This window comes from Dipodomys spectabilis, unplaced genomic scaffold (genome assembly GCF_019054845.1).
Source record: "Dipodomys spectabilis isolate Male_0828 unplaced genomic scaffold, ASM1905484v1 ptg000003l, whole genome shotgun sequence".
Taxonomy (NCBI): Eukaryota; Metazoa; Chordata; class Mammalia; order Rodentia; family Heteromyidae; genus Dipodomys; species Dipodomys spectabilis.
In genome coordinates this window covers 3,527,407-3,545,645 of record NW_024870680.1, presented here as the reverse complement: position 1 = coordinate 3,545,645, position 18,239 = coordinate 3,527,407, and the positions used below count along the sequence as shown (strand labels likewise).

Here is an 18,239-nt window from a genome sequence, read left to right as displayed (position 1 = left end):
GATTTTCATCTCAAATCATAGAACATCTTTTGTGCTCTGCTTCAAAAAGGCACTCAGACCCCAAAGGGTTTCTCAATGTACTCCCTACACATCAAAGCGAAGGTTTTGAAGCTGACTGGAATCTATGTCTTTGCAAACAAAAGTGCTGCACATTACTGTTTTTCTGCAAGGACCATACAAATCAAAAGACCTCTCACTAGAAGACTGGAATTTGGAAAGAAAAGGGCAGATAATAAGTCAATCTTTGGTAGAAATGACAAAAATGTAAAGTAAAACACATCTATAACCCCCCAGCCTACAAGACTAAAAGATAACTGAAAGAGACTGGATATCACAGACAGGCTGTAGATGAGTCTGAAAAAGCATTCAAAGAAACCCTATATAGAACTGAGACCTGGACCGACTTCAGATCCCAACTGCTCCTGGCTGGAGCCAAGCTACAGGTAACTCTGATTGATATTTGCCTTTAAGCTCTGCTAGATATTGCTGTTTATAGCTGCTTTTAGGACTGGTAGCAGGTCCTTGTGTTAACATTTTGTTATAACATGAATGTAAACCTATTGTCTCTAAAAGGTAACTAATTATAAAAGCTTGAAATAATAATAATGTTTAAGAGAGCTCCCACCCAGAGTTTACAGATGGGTCCATTTCCAAAGGTTGATCTGAATGTTATTTGGCTCTACAAACTTGACTTCCAATAGAAACTCAAACTTAAAATTGAAAAGTCAATGTAAGATTAAAGAAGGAATATATCTCCCATCATCCCACTTCCCCAATACAATCATTTTTATTCTTGTGCCAGTCCTGGGGCTTGAACTCAGAGCTTATCAACTGTCCCTGAATTGTGTGCTCAAGTCTAGTGCTCTACCACTTGAGCCACAGCTTCATTTCTGGCTTTTTACTGTTTAATTGCAGATGAGATCTTGTGAACATCTGCCTGGGCTGGATTTGAACTGTGATCTTCAGATCTCTGCTTCTTAAATAGGTGGGATTATAAGAATGAGCTACCAGGGCCGAGTCTGAATATAATCTTGTTTTTTTCTTTTTGTCAGTCGAACTTGAACTCTGAGCCTGGACATTTTTCCTGCGCTCTTCAGCTCAAAAGAGCGCTCTACTGCTTGAGCCATAGCACCACTTCTGGTTTTCTAGTGTTTTACTGGAGGTAAGAGTTCTCACGGAGTTTCCTGCCCTGGCTGGTTTTGTACTGTGATCCTCAGCCTCCTGAGTAGCAAGGATTACGGGTGTGAGACACTGGCGCCTGGCTCATAATCTTTTTTTAATTTTTTGATTGTGAAAATACCTACCGTACAGAGGGGTTACAATTACATGGGCAAGGTAATGACTACATTGCTTATCAAGCATTGTTGCCTCTTCCTTTGTGTCCCCGTCCCATCCCTTCCCACCCCCTCCCACCAAAGTTGTAAAGTTAGTTTTTCGACATAATGACTTGTACATCTCATTGTTGCAATGGGTCCACCTGTATTCTTATAAACGCTTTGTTCTTTCCTTTCCCCTCCACAAATTATACCAACAGCAAATACAGTGAAAGCAGGGGTTATACCGTGGGAGAGGGACATACAAAGCAACAAAAAAAACCCATCTTATAAATATGTTAGAAACAATAGCAAGAAAGAAAAAAACATTTGAATACTTATCTTGGGGTTCATTTCACCTCACATCAACTTATCTGACTGTTTCTGCTTGTCTCAGACATATACTAATTATTGCAAATAAGGGAAACCATGGGACCTATGTTTCTTTGGGCCTGGCTTACTTCACTTAATATAATTTTTTCCAAGTCTTTCCATTTCCTAACAAATGGGGCAATGTCATTCTTTCTGATGGAGGCATAGAATTCCAATGTATACATATATATCATATTTTCTTGATCCATTCATCTACTGAGGGGCATTTGGGTTGTTTCCATATCTTAGCTATGGTCAATAATGCTGCAATAAACATAGCTGTGCTGGTAGCTTTAGTATGGTCTTGTTTGTGATCATTTGGGTAAATGCCCAAAAGTGGGATTGCTGGGTCATAGGGGAGCTCTATGTGGAGTCTTTTGAGGAACCTCCATACACTTTCCAAAGTGGTGGAACAAGTTTACACTCCCACCAAGACAAGAAAAGGCCATCCCACTACCACATTATAATCTGCACAGGATCAATTCAGACCAAGGAAAAGATCCTTAAACCTGTTAAGGAGAAAAGATCAATCACCTATAAAGGGAAACCAATTAGAATCATCTCAGATTTCTTAGCAGAGACAATCAAAGCAAGAGGAGCCTGGAGCGATGTATGCCATGCCCTAAAGACAAACAACTATCAATCAAGAATACTGTACCCAGCTAAACTTTCCTTCATAACTGAAGGTCAAATAAAAACCTTCCATAGCAAAGAAAAACTGAAACAATATATCTCTACCAAACCAGCCCTACAAAAGATACTTAAAGATGTCATAAACATTTTTATACATTTACTTTCAAGCCATATTCCAAAGTTATACATATGTATATCTATACATATACACACATACATACACATATGCATACATACATATACACACACATATATGTACATATATACATGTGCATACATGTATACATACATATATACATATTTATGTATATATACACATATAAACATATATTTATTTATTTCTGAGCTTGGGGATGAAGTCAGGGCCTGGGTGCTGTTCTAGAGCTTTTCTGCTTGAAATTAGTGCTCTAATGGTGGTTTTGAGCTGTGATCCTCAGATCTCAGCCTCTTGAGTAGTACACTGGTGTCCAGCTGAAAGTTGTATCTTTATTGCAATACTCATAGGTGTAGATTCCATTTCATATTTACATAATTCACATTCTTTGAAGAATAATTCAATCATGCCTATGAGAAAACACTTTCTGAGTATAAATGTCAGGTGCCAGGAATAGCAAATCTCATTCCAGAACTCCTTGCTTCCAATTTACACTTGCTCAACTTTCAGACTGTTGGGGGTAAAGCATCCCTGCCATGGTTTTTCTTATCTCCATCAAGACCCCTGCAAGACTGGGGAAAAGGAGGTGCTCAGAATCGCAGTGGAGGCTCCAAGGAGTCATATGGATAGTGGGGCATCTTCTCAGTTATTAATAAAATGAGAAGTCCTGCAAAAAGGAGGATGCTAACCACTAGTGGCTAAGAAGAGCAACCAGCCAGTGCAAGATGCTAGCACTGGCTGGGAAGAGCCAGGTTGGAGCAGTGCATGAGGTAGACGAGAAGCAAAGGATGAGGTCAAAGAGAGCCCAAAGTGTGTAAGAAATGGTAAACTATTTGACTTTGTAAGATTCTGAGCAGCAGAGTGGCATGATTTTATAAATTAAATATTCATGAACATAAGCCAACTTTTTGAAGTCTTCACAAACATCACACACTTATTTAACAAAGAACATGAAATAATCACTTGCTGATGTGTTGAGGATAAATGTGAGGGGACCTGTTGGAAAGCTGCTGTTGGCATTCAGAGGGCTTAAACAAGGTGGAGCTAGTGGTGGGGTCAGACCCCAGATTGAGTCTGAAGAGAGAGGATTTTTCTGGTAGATTCAATGTGGGGCCTGCATTAGTTACTCATTAGTTACTTTTGTGCTACTGTGATGAAATACCTGATGCAAGCAATTAAAGGAAAAAAGGTTTAATTTGAATAAGGGCTTTTGAGGGTTCAATCCATGAGTGCTTGGCCCCACATGCTTGAGCAGAATATCATTTCAGAGGAGTATAACCAAGAAGTAGAGAAAATAGAATACAAGAAGTCAGAACAATACATAGTCCCAAAGATGTACTGCCAACGACCTACTTTCTCCAATGAGGCCCCTCCTCCTTCCTTTTACCAACTCTCAACAATGCCATCAAATCATGAATCCTTCAAGGCATTAGTTGATTAATTTGTTCAGAGTCTTCATGATCTAATTCTCTCTAGAAATGCCATAACTGATACCTCCAAAGGCATGCTTTGCTAATCTAGGCATTTTGATCAAATCAAGTTGGCAATGTTAACCTAACCACAGGGTCTGATAGAAAGAGAGTAGTCAAGGTATGTTTGACTAAACCAAGAAGATTTAAACCAATTAAATAGACCCATTACAAGCAATGAAATAGAAATGGCAATAAGAGATCTCCCACCCAAGAAAAGCCCAGGACCAGATGGATTCACATCTGAATTTTATAAGGCCTTCAAAGCAGAACTCACACCAATACTTCTCAAACTCTTCAAGGAAATTGAAAGCAAAACTTCACTACCAAACTCATTCTATGAAGCCAGCATAACTTTCATCCCAAAACCAGACAGAGACTCATCAAAGAAAGAGAACTATAGACCCATTTCTTATGATGAACATCGATGCAAAACTTCTCAACAAAATTCTGGTCAATCGACTTCAACAATTCATCAACAAATCATACATTATGATCAAACAGAATTCATTCCAGGGATTCAAATCTGGTTCAATATATGCAAGTCTATTAATTTAAGTCATCACATCAACAGGAGCAAGGACAACCACATGATCATCTCAATAGATGAAGAAAAGGCATTTGACAAGATCCAACACCACTTTATGATGAAAGCTGTGGAGAAACTAGGTATCTATGGAACATTTCTCAATATAATAAAGGCTGTGTATGAAAAACCTATAGCTAGCATTATACTTAATGGTGAAAAGCTAAGACCATTCTTCTAAGTTCAGGAAGAAGACAAGGATGTCTTCTCTCTCCACTCCTTTTCAATATTCTATTAGAATGCCTACTTAGAGCAATAAGGCAAAGGGCAAATATAAAGGGGATCCAAATAGGGAAAGATGAAGTAAAACTCTTCATCTTTGCAGATGACATGATCCTATATTTAAAGGACCCCATAGACTCCACTCTCAGGTTACTTGAACTGAAGCAAAACTTTGGCAAAGTAGCAGGGTATAAAATTAACCCTCAAAAATCAATGGCTTTTCTGTATGCCAATAATGAGAAGAGTGTGGCTGAAATCAGGAAAGTAGCTCCTTTTGTAATATACTCCCCCCAAAATAAAATACCTAGGGAATTAACTTAACCAAAGAAGTGAAGGACCTCTATGATGAAAACTTTAAAAACCTGAAAAAGGAAATTAAAGTGGAACTAAGGAAGTGGAAAAACCTCTCATGCTCCTGTATTGGGAGGATTAACATCGTAAAAATGGCAATACTGCCAAAGGCTATCTACGAATTCAATGCAATGTCCATCAATATCCCTACTTCATTCTTTAATGAAATAGAAGAAGCAATAAAAAATTCATATCAAACAAAAAAAGACCCCGAATAGCAAAAATAATCCTTAGCAAAAAGAACAGTGCTGGAGGAATATCAATACCAAATTTCAAACTTTATTACAAAGCTATCGTAATAAAAATAGCTTGCCTCTGACACAAAAACAGGACTGAGTACTGATAGAATAGAACTGAAGACCCAGAAATGAACCTGAAGACCCATGGCCACCTAATCTTTGATAAGAAAGCCAAAAAACAGGATAGAAGAAAGACAATCTCTTCAAAAAATGGTGCTGGAAAAATTGGTTAAACACCTGTAGAAGTTAGATCCTTGTATATCACTCTGCACCAGAATTAATTTCAAATGGATCAAAGACCTTGGGGTAAAAGCAGATACTCTGAAAACATTACAGGAAGGAATAGGAGAATATCTAGGGCTCCTTAGCACATGCTGAAATTTTCTTAATAAAGATCCAGAAATACAGCAAATCAAAGAAAGGTTGAAATGGGATTGCATAAAACTGCAGAGTTTCTGCATGGCAAAGGACACAGCTAGTAGGATAAATAGAAAGTCCACAGATTGGGAGAAGATCTTCACTAGCCATACAATGGACACAGGCCTCATATCAAAAATATACTTAGAACTCAAAAAAATAAATTCTCCCAAAACAAATCCTCTAAGAAACAACCATCCCATTAATAAGTGGACTAAAGCCTTAAAGAGAGATTTGTCTGAAGAGGAAATAAAAATGGCCAATAGACACAAGAAGAAATGCTCAACATCTCTGTCCATAAAAGAAATGCAAACCAAAACAACATTGAGATTCCACCTCACTCCAGTTATCAAGAAATCTAGTAACGACAGATGTGGTCAAAAGGGAATGTTACTACATGATTGAAGGGAGTGTAAACTTGTTTAACCATTCTGGAGAGCAGTAAGGAGGTTCCTCAAAAATCTAAACATAAAACTCCCCTATGACCCAGCAATCCCACTTCTGGGCATTTATCCAAATGACCACAAACAAGGCCATACTAATGCTACCAACACAACCATGTTCATTGCAGCAGCATTATTTACCATAGCTAAGAGATGGAACCAATCCAGATGTCCTTCAGTAGATGAATGGATCAAGAAAATGTAATATATTTATATATATATGTGTGTGTGTGTATAATAGAATTCTATGCTTCCATGAGGAAGAATGACATAGTCCCATTCTAAGGAAATGGAAAGACTTGGAAAAAAACCATATTAGTGAAGATAAGCCAGACCCAAAGAAACAGATTCCCATGGTTTCCCTCATTTGTAATAATTAGTATATATCTAAGATAGTCCTAGCAGATGAGCAGAATAGCTCAATAGCTATGTACATATAACCATATAAGGTGATGCTAAGTGAAATGAACTTCAAGATATGGAAACAAGAGACTTTTCTTTGTTTTTGTTGTTTTTAATGTACTAAGTGATTTCTTTTTCTTTTGTTTTTTTTCCCCCTATGGTTTGTCCTCTGTTGTCACTGTATTTGATTTTGGTACCCTGAGTATTGTATATATGTTAATCTGAAGTAAGGCAGGGAAAGGGAACAACAAAATGGTGAGACAAAGGACAAAGGATGAACCAATGCAACTACAATACTCACAAGATAATATGTTGGAAATGATCTGTACAACTTGGGGGGGGGATTGGGAAGAGAGGGAAAGTAGGAGAAAAATGAGAGAAGAAGTAACAAGTTTGAGAGGAAATGTACTCACTACCTTATGTAACTGTAACTCCTCTGTATATCACCTTGACAATAAAATTAAATTATAAAAATAAATAAATAAATAAAATATGTTTTTAAATAAGGTATGTTTGAGGTCTCCTTCCCTGTTTGGTTTGACCTAGAGGAATGGATTGAAACACTTCAGATTGGGGAACTAATTGCTAGGAGAAAAGTTTTTTCCATCCTGAAAGTACTAACATAGTATTAATGACATGTAGACAGATTTTTTAAGATTTAGAAAAATTAACAATGAAAAAGAATGAGCTACAGATCAACATGATATGGTAGTATTCCCCAAATAGTCATTCTCTCTTTCTTTAATGGTGCTGTACAGTTGGCTGAAAACATGGGTGATCAATCAAGGATTAACTTTCTCAGGTTCTGTTGTAGCTAAGTGTGCATAAGATCAAATTATGATCAACCTGATGTGAGTAGAAGTGTGTTTGAGACTTTTGAATGGTGCTTATACACTATGTAAAAAAAACTATGCAACTTGTGGGCAGGGACAGAAGGGAGAAAATGGGGTGGGGAGAGGAAGCAAAGGAAGGGGTGACATTTTTCAAAAAGAATTGCATTTACTACCTGATTTATGGAATGATAACCCCTCCATATAACACCTTAATAACAGCAATACAACATGTATGTATTTTTTAAAGAGAATTTCCCCTTCCCATTTTGTAGTGAATTGACAGTTGAGCCAGAGAGCCATCTTGGATCACGAGGCAAAATGCATAGGGACAATAACAGAGCAATAGCGTCAAACCACAAGCCAATGCAGGAGTGCCTACCCAGATTTGTTTATATGAGAATGGGGGTAATTCTATCTTGTTTAAGCCTTTGAATTTGGGGTTCACTTTGTTAACTGCTTGACCTTTAGTCTGAATAATGTGAGTTCTTTTAGCTCCTCCAAGCACAAAGCCCAACACCAAATTCTTACCTCTCATGAAAATATGACAATATTAAATGGGGAAAGACTCAATTCCTAAAATACCTGAATGATATCTGAGCTTCCGTGCCTTGACTCATTGCACAAGGGACCCAGGTTTAGAATAAATTTCTGCCTATGAAATTAATGCTGACTAATTAATCTGTTGCTTCTTTTTCAATCATATTTGAAGAAAATGTTTTTGGAAAGCATTTGATATCTGTCTTGGGCAGAGTCTTCAAACGCTTCATAAAACCCAGCCATCATCTCCTGTATGGTGGGTAAGTGAAGTCTGTGACGACTAAAATGGGCACAAATATGTACTTCATTCACAGGCAAATCATAGCCAGGCACTGGTGGCTTGGGCCTATAATCCTTGCTACTCAGGAGGGTGAGATCCCAAGGGTCATGGCTCAAGGACAACTTGGGCAAAAAAGTCTGAGAGATGCCACTGTCAAAATAACTAGCAAAAAGTCGGGTTGGAGGCATGACTCAAGTGGTAGAGCACTAGATAAACAAGCAAACCAAACAAGTTTAAACACCAGAAAGAGAAAGAGAAAATGATAAACCCTAGCTGTGTTGAGTTCATTAAACCACCACAGAATGTAGAAGGATGTCACCTCCACCCCAAGCAGTCGATGCTGGGTTCTGGTCACTCAGCTTCATGCTTCCATGGATGGAAATGTGTCAAGTGTTCATGGGAAGGCTGCCTCCTACCATGCCTTGCTGTGTCTGAGGGCCCACTTCACACTGGTCTACAATGGCAGTGATTTGACAAAGTACCCTTTTCAATCATTATCTCTTTGAATATCAAACTCAAGACACTGAGAATAAAAAATAAAACCAAAAGACGATCAAGAGAAGGGTCAGTGAAATATTATGGCAAAAGTTATATATTCTGATTAAAAGAGGAAGGCTCTTCACTGTGGAAAATAACACATACTTTGATGGAATGATTGCAAGATTAGGGCTGACTAGTGTAACGCCATCAAAATGGGCCATTTGTAGGCATTTCTTCTCTAGGCAAGGAGTGTGTTGGGTTATGCAGGAGTAACATTAACCAAGTTGAGAGGAAAGGAGCACTGCTTGAGTAAATGTTTATTCAGTGTGGCAGGTCAAGCTGAGAGAATGTCACTCCACACAAGTCCGCCTTTGTCCTCCATGTGCTGTCTGTGTAGCATGGAAGACAAACTGTTCAGCCAGTGTAGTGGTATGCTCAGTGCCACAAGGGAAAAGAAAAAAACAACAGCAGGGCAACAACAAGAGTAATATTACAAATGCCAGGGAATTCCAATATAGTTTAAGCAGTGCAAATTAAGATACATTTCCTAAAAGGAGTGATAAATTGGGTTGGGGGTGTAGCACAGTGGTAATTTGCATACTTAGCCTTTATAAGACCCTAGATTCTCTCTCCAGCACCATAAAAAGTAGGATGGAGGAGCTATAGATAAATTTAGGCCCAAAACATGTTGATATCTCATCTGTTACATTTTATGGATATCTGCTTGGGATGATATCTCTATAAAATGGGGCTGATAGTTCCTATTTAAGGAAGTAAAACATGATTGATTCAAAGATTCCTTTGTTACCACCATCTACATGGACAATGGAACAAGCCTATTATTGAAATTCGAGAAAAAAGACAGAGTATTAGTTTCCAAGAGAAAAGGAGAGAGCTAGAAGAAGAATCGATGGATTTTTCATCCTTTAGAAAAATCAAGAGCTTTGGAGGAAACTTGGAAACATCTAGTATTACTTCTGTCATCAACAGGAATATGGCTAAATTGGCCACAGCCAATGGCCTGTCATCACAGTGAATTGAAATTTTGGAGGCAAGATGGATAAGTCTTGCCCACTTCCCAAACAATGGAAAAGCTCTATGGGATCTCGTGTGTGTGTGTGTATGTGTGTGTGTGTGTGTGTGTGTGTGTGTGTGTGTGTACGCACGCGCGCGCATTCACGTGGGCTGACCCTGGGGCTTGAATTCAGGGCCTGAATACTGCCCCTGAATTGATTTGCTCAAACCACAGGTCCACTTCTGTTTATTGTTTTGTTTCTTTTGTTGTTGTTATTGTTTTGTGTGTGTGTATATGCATGTGCACACATGTACATGTGCGCTTAACTGGCAATAAGAGTCTCACAGACTTTCCTGCCTGGGATGGCTTCAAACTGCCATCCTGCTGCCTGAGTACCTAGGATTGCAGGTGTGAGCCACCAGAACCTGGCTGTTTTTCTTGATTTCTTTTTTAAAGGCTTTTCTTCTAAATGTAATGATGTGGGATGTAAGCACACTGCACTTTTCATGGAGGCAAAGGCTGTCTGTGATCCACACAGTAGTGCTACCCCAGGGCCTAAGGAACATGTAAAATTTACCAGGATTACCCAGTCGGTATGACAGAGCAGCAGCAAATGCTTGCCCTGTTCGGTAGCTAATGCTCTCTAGAGGAGTCTACCTCCTGATCAGCCTCTAGCATCAAGTTTCAACTTAAATACCCCTCTGATCTGTCAAAAAATCAAATAGAAATCCAGAGGATAAATTCCAACAATTTGATGTTAATTCTACCTTCTTCAGGAACTGTCCTGCCACAGGGCCAGGTGAGTCACAGGTACACAAAACTTAATCCCTGTCCTGGAAGAGCACCCTTTGTACTAGAAAAAAATTCCACCACAGACTTGGCCTCTAATCACAGTACCAACGATGCTGTCAAAGCTGCCCTGCTCTTCTGTGTCCTCTGTGCTAAGTATATTGTCCTGGCTAACCTAACACAAGCCTCAAGACTTCCTGGGAGTCAATCTGAATGCCGTTGGCTATAGCCAGAGGGTGACATGCCAAAGAAGGGTGTCCACACATTCCCCCAGCATGGATGTTTCTCCATTGCTTCCTTCTCTCCTCAATGGCCCCCAAAGGGGACAGTGTACAGGAAAGGAATCTCTATCCTAGATACTCTCTTCACTTTAGACCAGAGTCGATTGACTCCAGAGAGGGTTAGAAATGTTGTATAGCATCATGAAAAGGTCAGGCCACATTGAGGGATGGATAATCATCCATTTATATTATTTAGGAGGAAATACATTCACATCACAGACAAGAATGCTTTTTTAGAGAACCAAAGAGTACAGTTTAAAATGAAAGGCATTTCAGCATCAAGAATCCAAATACACCTGCTGGCAGGGCAGGTTAGGGAAAGGAGTCCCATTGCACTGCTTGGGGGCATGTAAACTAGTACAACCACTCTGGAAGACAGTTTGGCAATTCCTCAAACAATTAAACATAGACCTAATCTATGATCCAGTGATACCATTCCTTGACATCTACCCAGAGCATTATAAGTCAGAAAAGACAGTAAAGAAATATTAGAGATTTAAGTTAGAGTTAGCGAGCACAGACTGCATAAAAGACACTTGTAATCCATGTTCATTGCTGCACAAAACCTGTTATTTAAATAGTTCAGATGCCCTACAATGGATGAGTGTATCAAGAAAATGTGGTATAGTACATATATACAATGGAATTTTACTCATCCATTAAAAAGAATAACATTATGTCATTTGCAGGGGAATGGATAGACCTAGAAAAAATCATGCTAAGTTAAGTAAGTAAACCAGGCTCAGAGATAACAAATAGAACATATTTCCTCTCATAATGTGAAAGCTAGATCTAAAATACAACTATGTATGATAATATACAGAGAGCTCAATACATTTACACCCAAACTGACTAAAGGAAGATATTACTTAGGGAAGGAGTCCAAAGGTGTAACTCCTCTGAATGACTACTATACTGTAAAGTACTACTGTGTTTATCAGTATGAAAGTCAGAAAGTGGAAACATGTTTTGGGCATGGGGGGGTTGGCATGGGAATGGATGAAGGAAGGGTGAGCAAATGCAGTCATTATATTCAATGTACATTATATGAAAAATGAACTATGTGACAAGGATAGAGATGGGAGGGGGAAGATGAGAATGAAGGAAGGGGTAACTTTGACCAAGAAGGAAAAACAAAGGAAGGGGTAACAGTGCTTGATAGAGAATGTACTCATTACCTTACTCATGCAACTGTAACCCCTTTAAACAGCATCTTTCAATAAAAACATATATTAAAATAAAGAAATTACTCATGAAGCAATACATGTTGGTTGGTAATATGCCCATACTTCTAAAGACATTTTTGCTATAATGAAGCAATCCACCTTAGAAACTTACTATTTTGCTTTCCAGCATCCATCCCTCCTCCTGATGAATGACATTCAGACTTATTATAGGAAAACCATATCTACACACACACACACACACACACACACACACACACACACACACACACACACACAGATATACACCCACAGACCACAGAGAGAGGGAGAGAGAGAGAGAGACAGAGAGACAGAGAGACAGAGAGAGAGAGAGAGCGACTAAGCCATACACCAAGCCAGATGGTGCAGGTGGCCTACCTTAAGAGTCCACATATAAGCTAGGCACTGGTAGCTCATGCCTATAATCCTAGCCACTCAGGAGGCTGAGATCTGAGACCGCAGTCCAAAGCCAGCCTGGGCAAGAAAGTCTATGAGACCCTTATCTCCAATAAACCGCCAGAAAACTGAAAGTGGCGCTGTGGCTCAAGTGGTAGAGCATTAGCCTTGAGCTGAAGAGCTCAGAGACAGTGCCCATGCCCAGAGTTCAAACCCACAACCATCAACAACAACAAAGAGCCCATATATTTACAAACACATGTACCTTCCCTCCAAGGGTAGGCTGTAGCTGGCCAAAGTTACTGATGACTGATTTATGAATGGGAAGTAAATAATGCAGGGCCTATAAATGAGAAGAACTCATTTTCTGAGCCTTCACAGAAATCCATCCTCCTTCCACCCCTAGAAGAGACTATCTGTGTCCCTGGCTGGTGTGGTGTGTGGACAGGAGATGGGGCTCCATTGGATGGAAGCTGAGAGAGAAGCTAACATTGCAGAGGCAAGGTAGAGACCCAGAATAGAAACCAAATTTTTAGAAATGTTTGGTCAAGCTTTGTTGGCAACTTTTCCCCATGGTTCTGTTTGGTTTAAAGGAGCTTTTTGTTTGCTTTAACCAGTTTCTAACAATGCCAAAGTAATTTAAACTGATACAATCACCATACGTTTGGAAAGGAGACAAGTAAAAAACACGTAAGACCTCTTTGGGGTATAGTAAGAGGTCAGTGTGATAGGTAGAGGTTTTTAATTAATCACAATACTTAGCTTTATACAGATGTTCTCATTTTCTTCATAACTTGTTTCATTTGAATTTCACAGTACCCAGTATTAACATTTTTTTGGGAGGGTCCTGTCATGGGGCCTGAACTCTGGGTATGGGCGCTGTCCCTCAGCTCTTCAGCTGAAAGCTAGCACTCTACCACTTGAGCCACAGCGCCACTTCCAGCTTTTTTTTTTCTTTTTGCTTATATGGTGCTGAGGAATCAAACCCAGGGCCTCATGCATGCAAGGCAAACGCTCTACCACTGAGCCACCTTCCCAGTCCCAAACATTTTTACTTTGTAGCAATCACTTAGCATTGATAGTTTAAAATATGATTTCAAATTCAATGATCTGTTTGTCACGATAACCAAATGAGGTATGAGTGGTGAGTCTGTAAGTCTGTTGAGCCTCAGTGAAGTCCACTGAATTGTCCAGTTCATGTGAGGAGGTGGAGGAGAAGGCCTCATACCTAGGCTTCTTCCTTCTATGGCTCCCAATCCAATAATCTGAACCAAATGCACTGACTCTATTCCCAGAAACAAATACCCTGCTTTTAGGTTCATACACTGACCTTAGTATCAGGCTGAACTCTATTAAAACTTTAGAGACCTCAATTCCAAGTTGTAAATAAATAGGTGGTAGCCTTAGGAAAGTTCCTTCTGTCTCCTTTTCTGTGAAAGGAGATGTTTGAATTGGAATCTCTAATGCCCTTTCAAGGATTAAAATTCTGCATTAAAAGAAAATGTATGCCAGCTCTGAGGCTTGAACTCAAGGCCTGTGATCTTGCCTGACTCTCACACTTCAGGCTGATGCTCTATCATTAGAGCCACACCCCACTTCCAGCTTCTTGCTGGCTAATTGAAGAGAAAAGAGCCCCCCACCCCCAAGATTTGTCTTCCCAGGCTGGCTTTGAACCACAATCCTCTGATCTCAACCTTGTGAATAGCTAGATTATAGGCATGACCCACTAGCACCTGGCTAAATTCTATAATTTCAAAACACACAAAAACCTTCTATATTTCTAGAACTTTCTGTTCCCACACTCAAGTGCATGTTTTCCCCAAGATAATAATCCCAGGCTGGGAAGGTGGCTCAGTGTTAGAGCGCTTGCCTTGCATGCATGAGGCCCTGGGTTCGATTCCTCAGCAACACATAAGCAAAAAGAAAAAAAAGCCAGAAGTGGCACTGTGGCTCAAGTGGTAGAGTGCTAGCCTTGAGCTGAAGAGCTGAGGGACAACACCTAGGCCTAGAGTTCAGGCCCCATGAACGGACTCAAAATAATAATAATAATAATCCCAACCTTAGCTGACATTTTTTTCCTTGCTAGTGTCAGATACTGTGCCTATATTTTCTTTTTCAGTCTTTCAACATTCCAAAGAGGGTTATATCTCCTTAAAGATAAGGAATCCCTCACTGAATTCATAGAGGCTTAATAAACTGTCCAAGGTCGGCAGGGTCAGTATCCATGAAGAGAACGAGTCACTCTAGTCAGAATGGCCATAGGAATCTTCACTTGGTCTGTAATTGTTTTTGCAGAAGGCGTTAAACTCTGCCTTGCTCGGTCCCTTTTCTCCATGCAGAAAGGGTTGGTAGAAGGAGACGAGAGGCTAAACATCACTACATCAAGCTGCTTCAAGGCAAAACCAGACCGCCCTGGAAAGGCACCCACATGACAGGACCCTTCGAAGCCAGGACCCAAGGGGCAATGTGTCCTCCCTGCCGGCCCCATAATCCCTGGGCCAGAACTAGCCGCTTACCTTGTTGATGGGTGGAGTCCTGATGACTTCAAACCCGCGCTTCTTCAGGAGCACTGGCTGCGAGGACTGGACCTTGGATTGGCAGCCTCGGGCGGGCCCAGAGGGTGCCCAGTGCGGGAGGGTGCTGCTGATTCTGCGGGGCAGAGGAGCCAGCCTGGCGCCGGTGACCAGCACAGTGCCCATGGTCCTGGCTCAGACCTGGCACGAGAGAGAGATCAAGGTCAAGGGAGTTGTATACCCCACCAGGATCCATGTGCCAGCCCTCAGGGCACCATGTCTGATCTGAAGGCCCCCAGCAGAGCCCTGGGGGGACCCCAAGACTGAAAGGAAGCTCACTTCATCCCTCCCCAGTGACCACCTGCTGGGCTCACTGTTGGCAGCATGCCAGGCCTCACCAAGCAAGGCCACAAGCGGATCCAATGAGGGGACCACCTGGCCATCCTCGTCCTCATCCCACACCCACCATCCCACCTGGTGGTCAGCCTCGGTTCCCTCCTTCCCGGCTCACTTGTGTGTGTAGGGGAGCCCAGGGGGAAAAGGGTGACAAGGCAATCCAGCTGTGGAGCTGACAGGTGAGACAAGGCCCTGGGGTCCGTTAGTTCTCTGCCGCCATTGGTGAGGCCACGCGACGTGCGCTCGCGATCGGCTGCGTTCTGGAAAGATAGGTTCCGCGCGTTGTGTTCCTAAAGTTTTCTTTGGGGAAAGGCCATGTGACCTCGCCAATGCCCCTCCCAGGCTCGCCCTCCAGATGCGCAGGATTGAGGGTAGCATTTAGGCCTTCTTCATGCCCCTGGCTGCAAGATTAGAAGTGGAAATTCCCGGGCACCCTGGGCTCCCTGCTACCCTGTGCAGTCCAGGAAAAGCCATTGGCTACGTGTGGCTGGATACATTTAAATAAATTAATTTAAATACTTTAGCATTTAAAGATCCAGTTTCTGGGTCACACTAGAGCGTTGCCAGTGCTTAAGAAACACTGAAGACATTTCCATCTTTGCAAAAAGTTCCATTGGACAGGTCTGGTACAGGGTGGGAAATTCTCTTAGAGGGAACCCCATGATTCCCACCATGGACTGTGGAGGCCAGATGGTGACTATCATTGACCTTTGAACTGAATTTTATATTTTCTCCACACAGTTAGCAGGAGATTTGGTTTTAAATCAAACATTTTATTGTGTGTGAAATAAAATGCAAACCTTTCGGGAGCCTATTAGGCTAGTCGATAGCCTGGTTCTTGCCAACTTCTCTTCCTTGGGTCCGTTGTACTCTTTCTTTTCATGTCAGTTTCTCCACACTACCCAATTCTTTTTCATCTTAGGACTCCAGCCTTCAAAACATCTACCACTTGTCTGGTGCTGGTGGCACATGCCTGTAATCCTAGCTACACAGGAAGCTGGGATCTGAGGATCACAGTTTGAAGCCAACTGGGGCAGGCAAGTCTTTGAATACCAACCAACTACTTCTTTTTCTTCCTTAAGTACAACAACTAACTATTTCTTTTTCTTCCTCCCCTGAACTGAGGGTTTTTTTTTTGTGTGTGTGAAAATACTGTACAGAGGGGTTACAATTACATGGGCAAGGTAATGAGTGAATTTCTTATCAAGCGTTGTTGCCTCCTCCTTTGTTTCCCTTTACCATCCCTTTCCATCTCCCCCCCACCCTGCGCCAAAGTTGTGAAGTTCATTTTCGACATAACATCTTGTACATGTCATTGTTGCAATGGGTCCACTTGTATCCCTATTTAAACAATTTGTTTTTTCCCTTCCCCTCCACAAATTATACCAACATCAAATACAGTGAAAACAGGGCTTATACTATGGGGGAGGGACATACAAAGCAACATAAAAATCATCTTATAAATATGTTAGACACAATGGCAAGAAAGAAAAAACATTTGAGTCCTTAACTTGGGGTTCGTTTCGCTTAACATCAACTTACCTGACTTTCTGTTTGTCTCAGAGATATACTAGTTATTGCAAATAAGGGAAACCGTGGGACCTATGTTTCTTTGGGCCTGGCTTACTTCACTTCATATAATTTTTTCCAAGTCTTTCCATTTCCTAACAAATGGGTGATGTCATTCTTTCTGATGGAGGCATAGAATTCCATTGTGTATATATACCACATTTTCTTGATCCGTTCATCTACTGAGGGGCATCTGGGTTGGTTCCATATCTTAGCTATGGTAAATAATGCTGCAATAAACATAGTTGTGCTGGTAGCTTTAGTATGGTCTTGTTTTGGGTAAATGCCTAAAAGTGGGATTGCTGGGTCATAGGGGAGCTCTATGTGGAGTCTTTTGAGGAACTTCCATACTACTTTCCAAAGTGGTTGAACAAGTTTACACTCCCACCAACAATGCAGTAGGGTTCCCTCTTGGCCACATCTCCTCCAGCATCTGTTGTTATTAGAGTTCTTGATTTTAGCCGTTCTAACTGGGGTGAGGTGGTATCTCAATGTTGTTTTGATTTGCATTTCTTTTATGGCTAGAGAGGTTGAGCATTTCTTCATGTGTCTATTGGCCATCCTTCTTTCCTCTTCAGAGAAGTTTCTCTGTAAGTCTTTAGCCCACTTATTTATTGGGCAGTTGTTTCTTTGAAGATTTGTTGTTGGGGGATTTAATTTTTTTTGAATTTTTATTTTTTTATTGTGAAAATACTGTACAGAGGGGTTACAATGACATGGGCAAGATAATGAGTACATTTCTTATCAAACATTGTAGCCTCCTCCTTTGTTTCCCCATCCCATCTATTCCCATCCTCTCTCTGCCCCCCGGGATTTAATATTTTGAGTTCCAGGTATATTGTAGATATGAGACCCTGGTCCGTTGTATGGCTAGTGAAGATCTCCCAATCCGTGGGCTTTCTATTGATCTTGCTAGCTATGTCCTTTGCCATGCAGAAATTCTGCAATTTCATGCAATCCCACTTGTCCAACCTTTCTTTGATTTGTTGTGTTTCTGAGTCTCTTTTAAGAAAATTTTGACCTGTGCCAAGGAGACCTAGGGTTTCTCCTATTCCATCCTGTAATGTTTTCAGAGTATCTGCTTTGACTCTGAGGTCTTTGATCCATTTGGAGTTGATTCTGGTACAGGGTGATATAGAAGGATCTAGCTTTAGTTTTCTACAAGTAGTTAACCAATTTTGCCAGCACCATTTACTGAAGAGTTTCTCTTTCTTCCATTCTGTTGTTTTTTTTTAGCTCCCTTATTGAAGATTAGATGGCTATAGGTCTGTGGGTTCATTTCTGGGTTTTCAATTCTATTCTATTGGTACTGGGGTCTGTTCTTGTGCCAGTACCAAGCTGTTT

At 40.8% G+C, this 18,239-nt stretch overlaps 1 protein-coding gene across 1 annotated transcript in view; it reads right to left on the bottom strand.

Annotated features, from left to right (window-relative positions):
* The window catches only part of Me3 (malic enzyme 3), a 200,547-nt gene extending 185,431 nt beyond the window's left edge, over positions 1-15,116 (bottom strand). The window contains exon 1 of the mRNA XM_042688403.1: positions 14,934-15,116. Within this exon, the coding sequence (XP_042544337.1) occupies positions 14,934-15,116 (183 nt within the window). The remainder of the gene's footprint in view (positions 1-14,933) is intronic.
* Between the last annotated feature and the right edge of the window lie 3,123 nt (positions 15,117-18,239).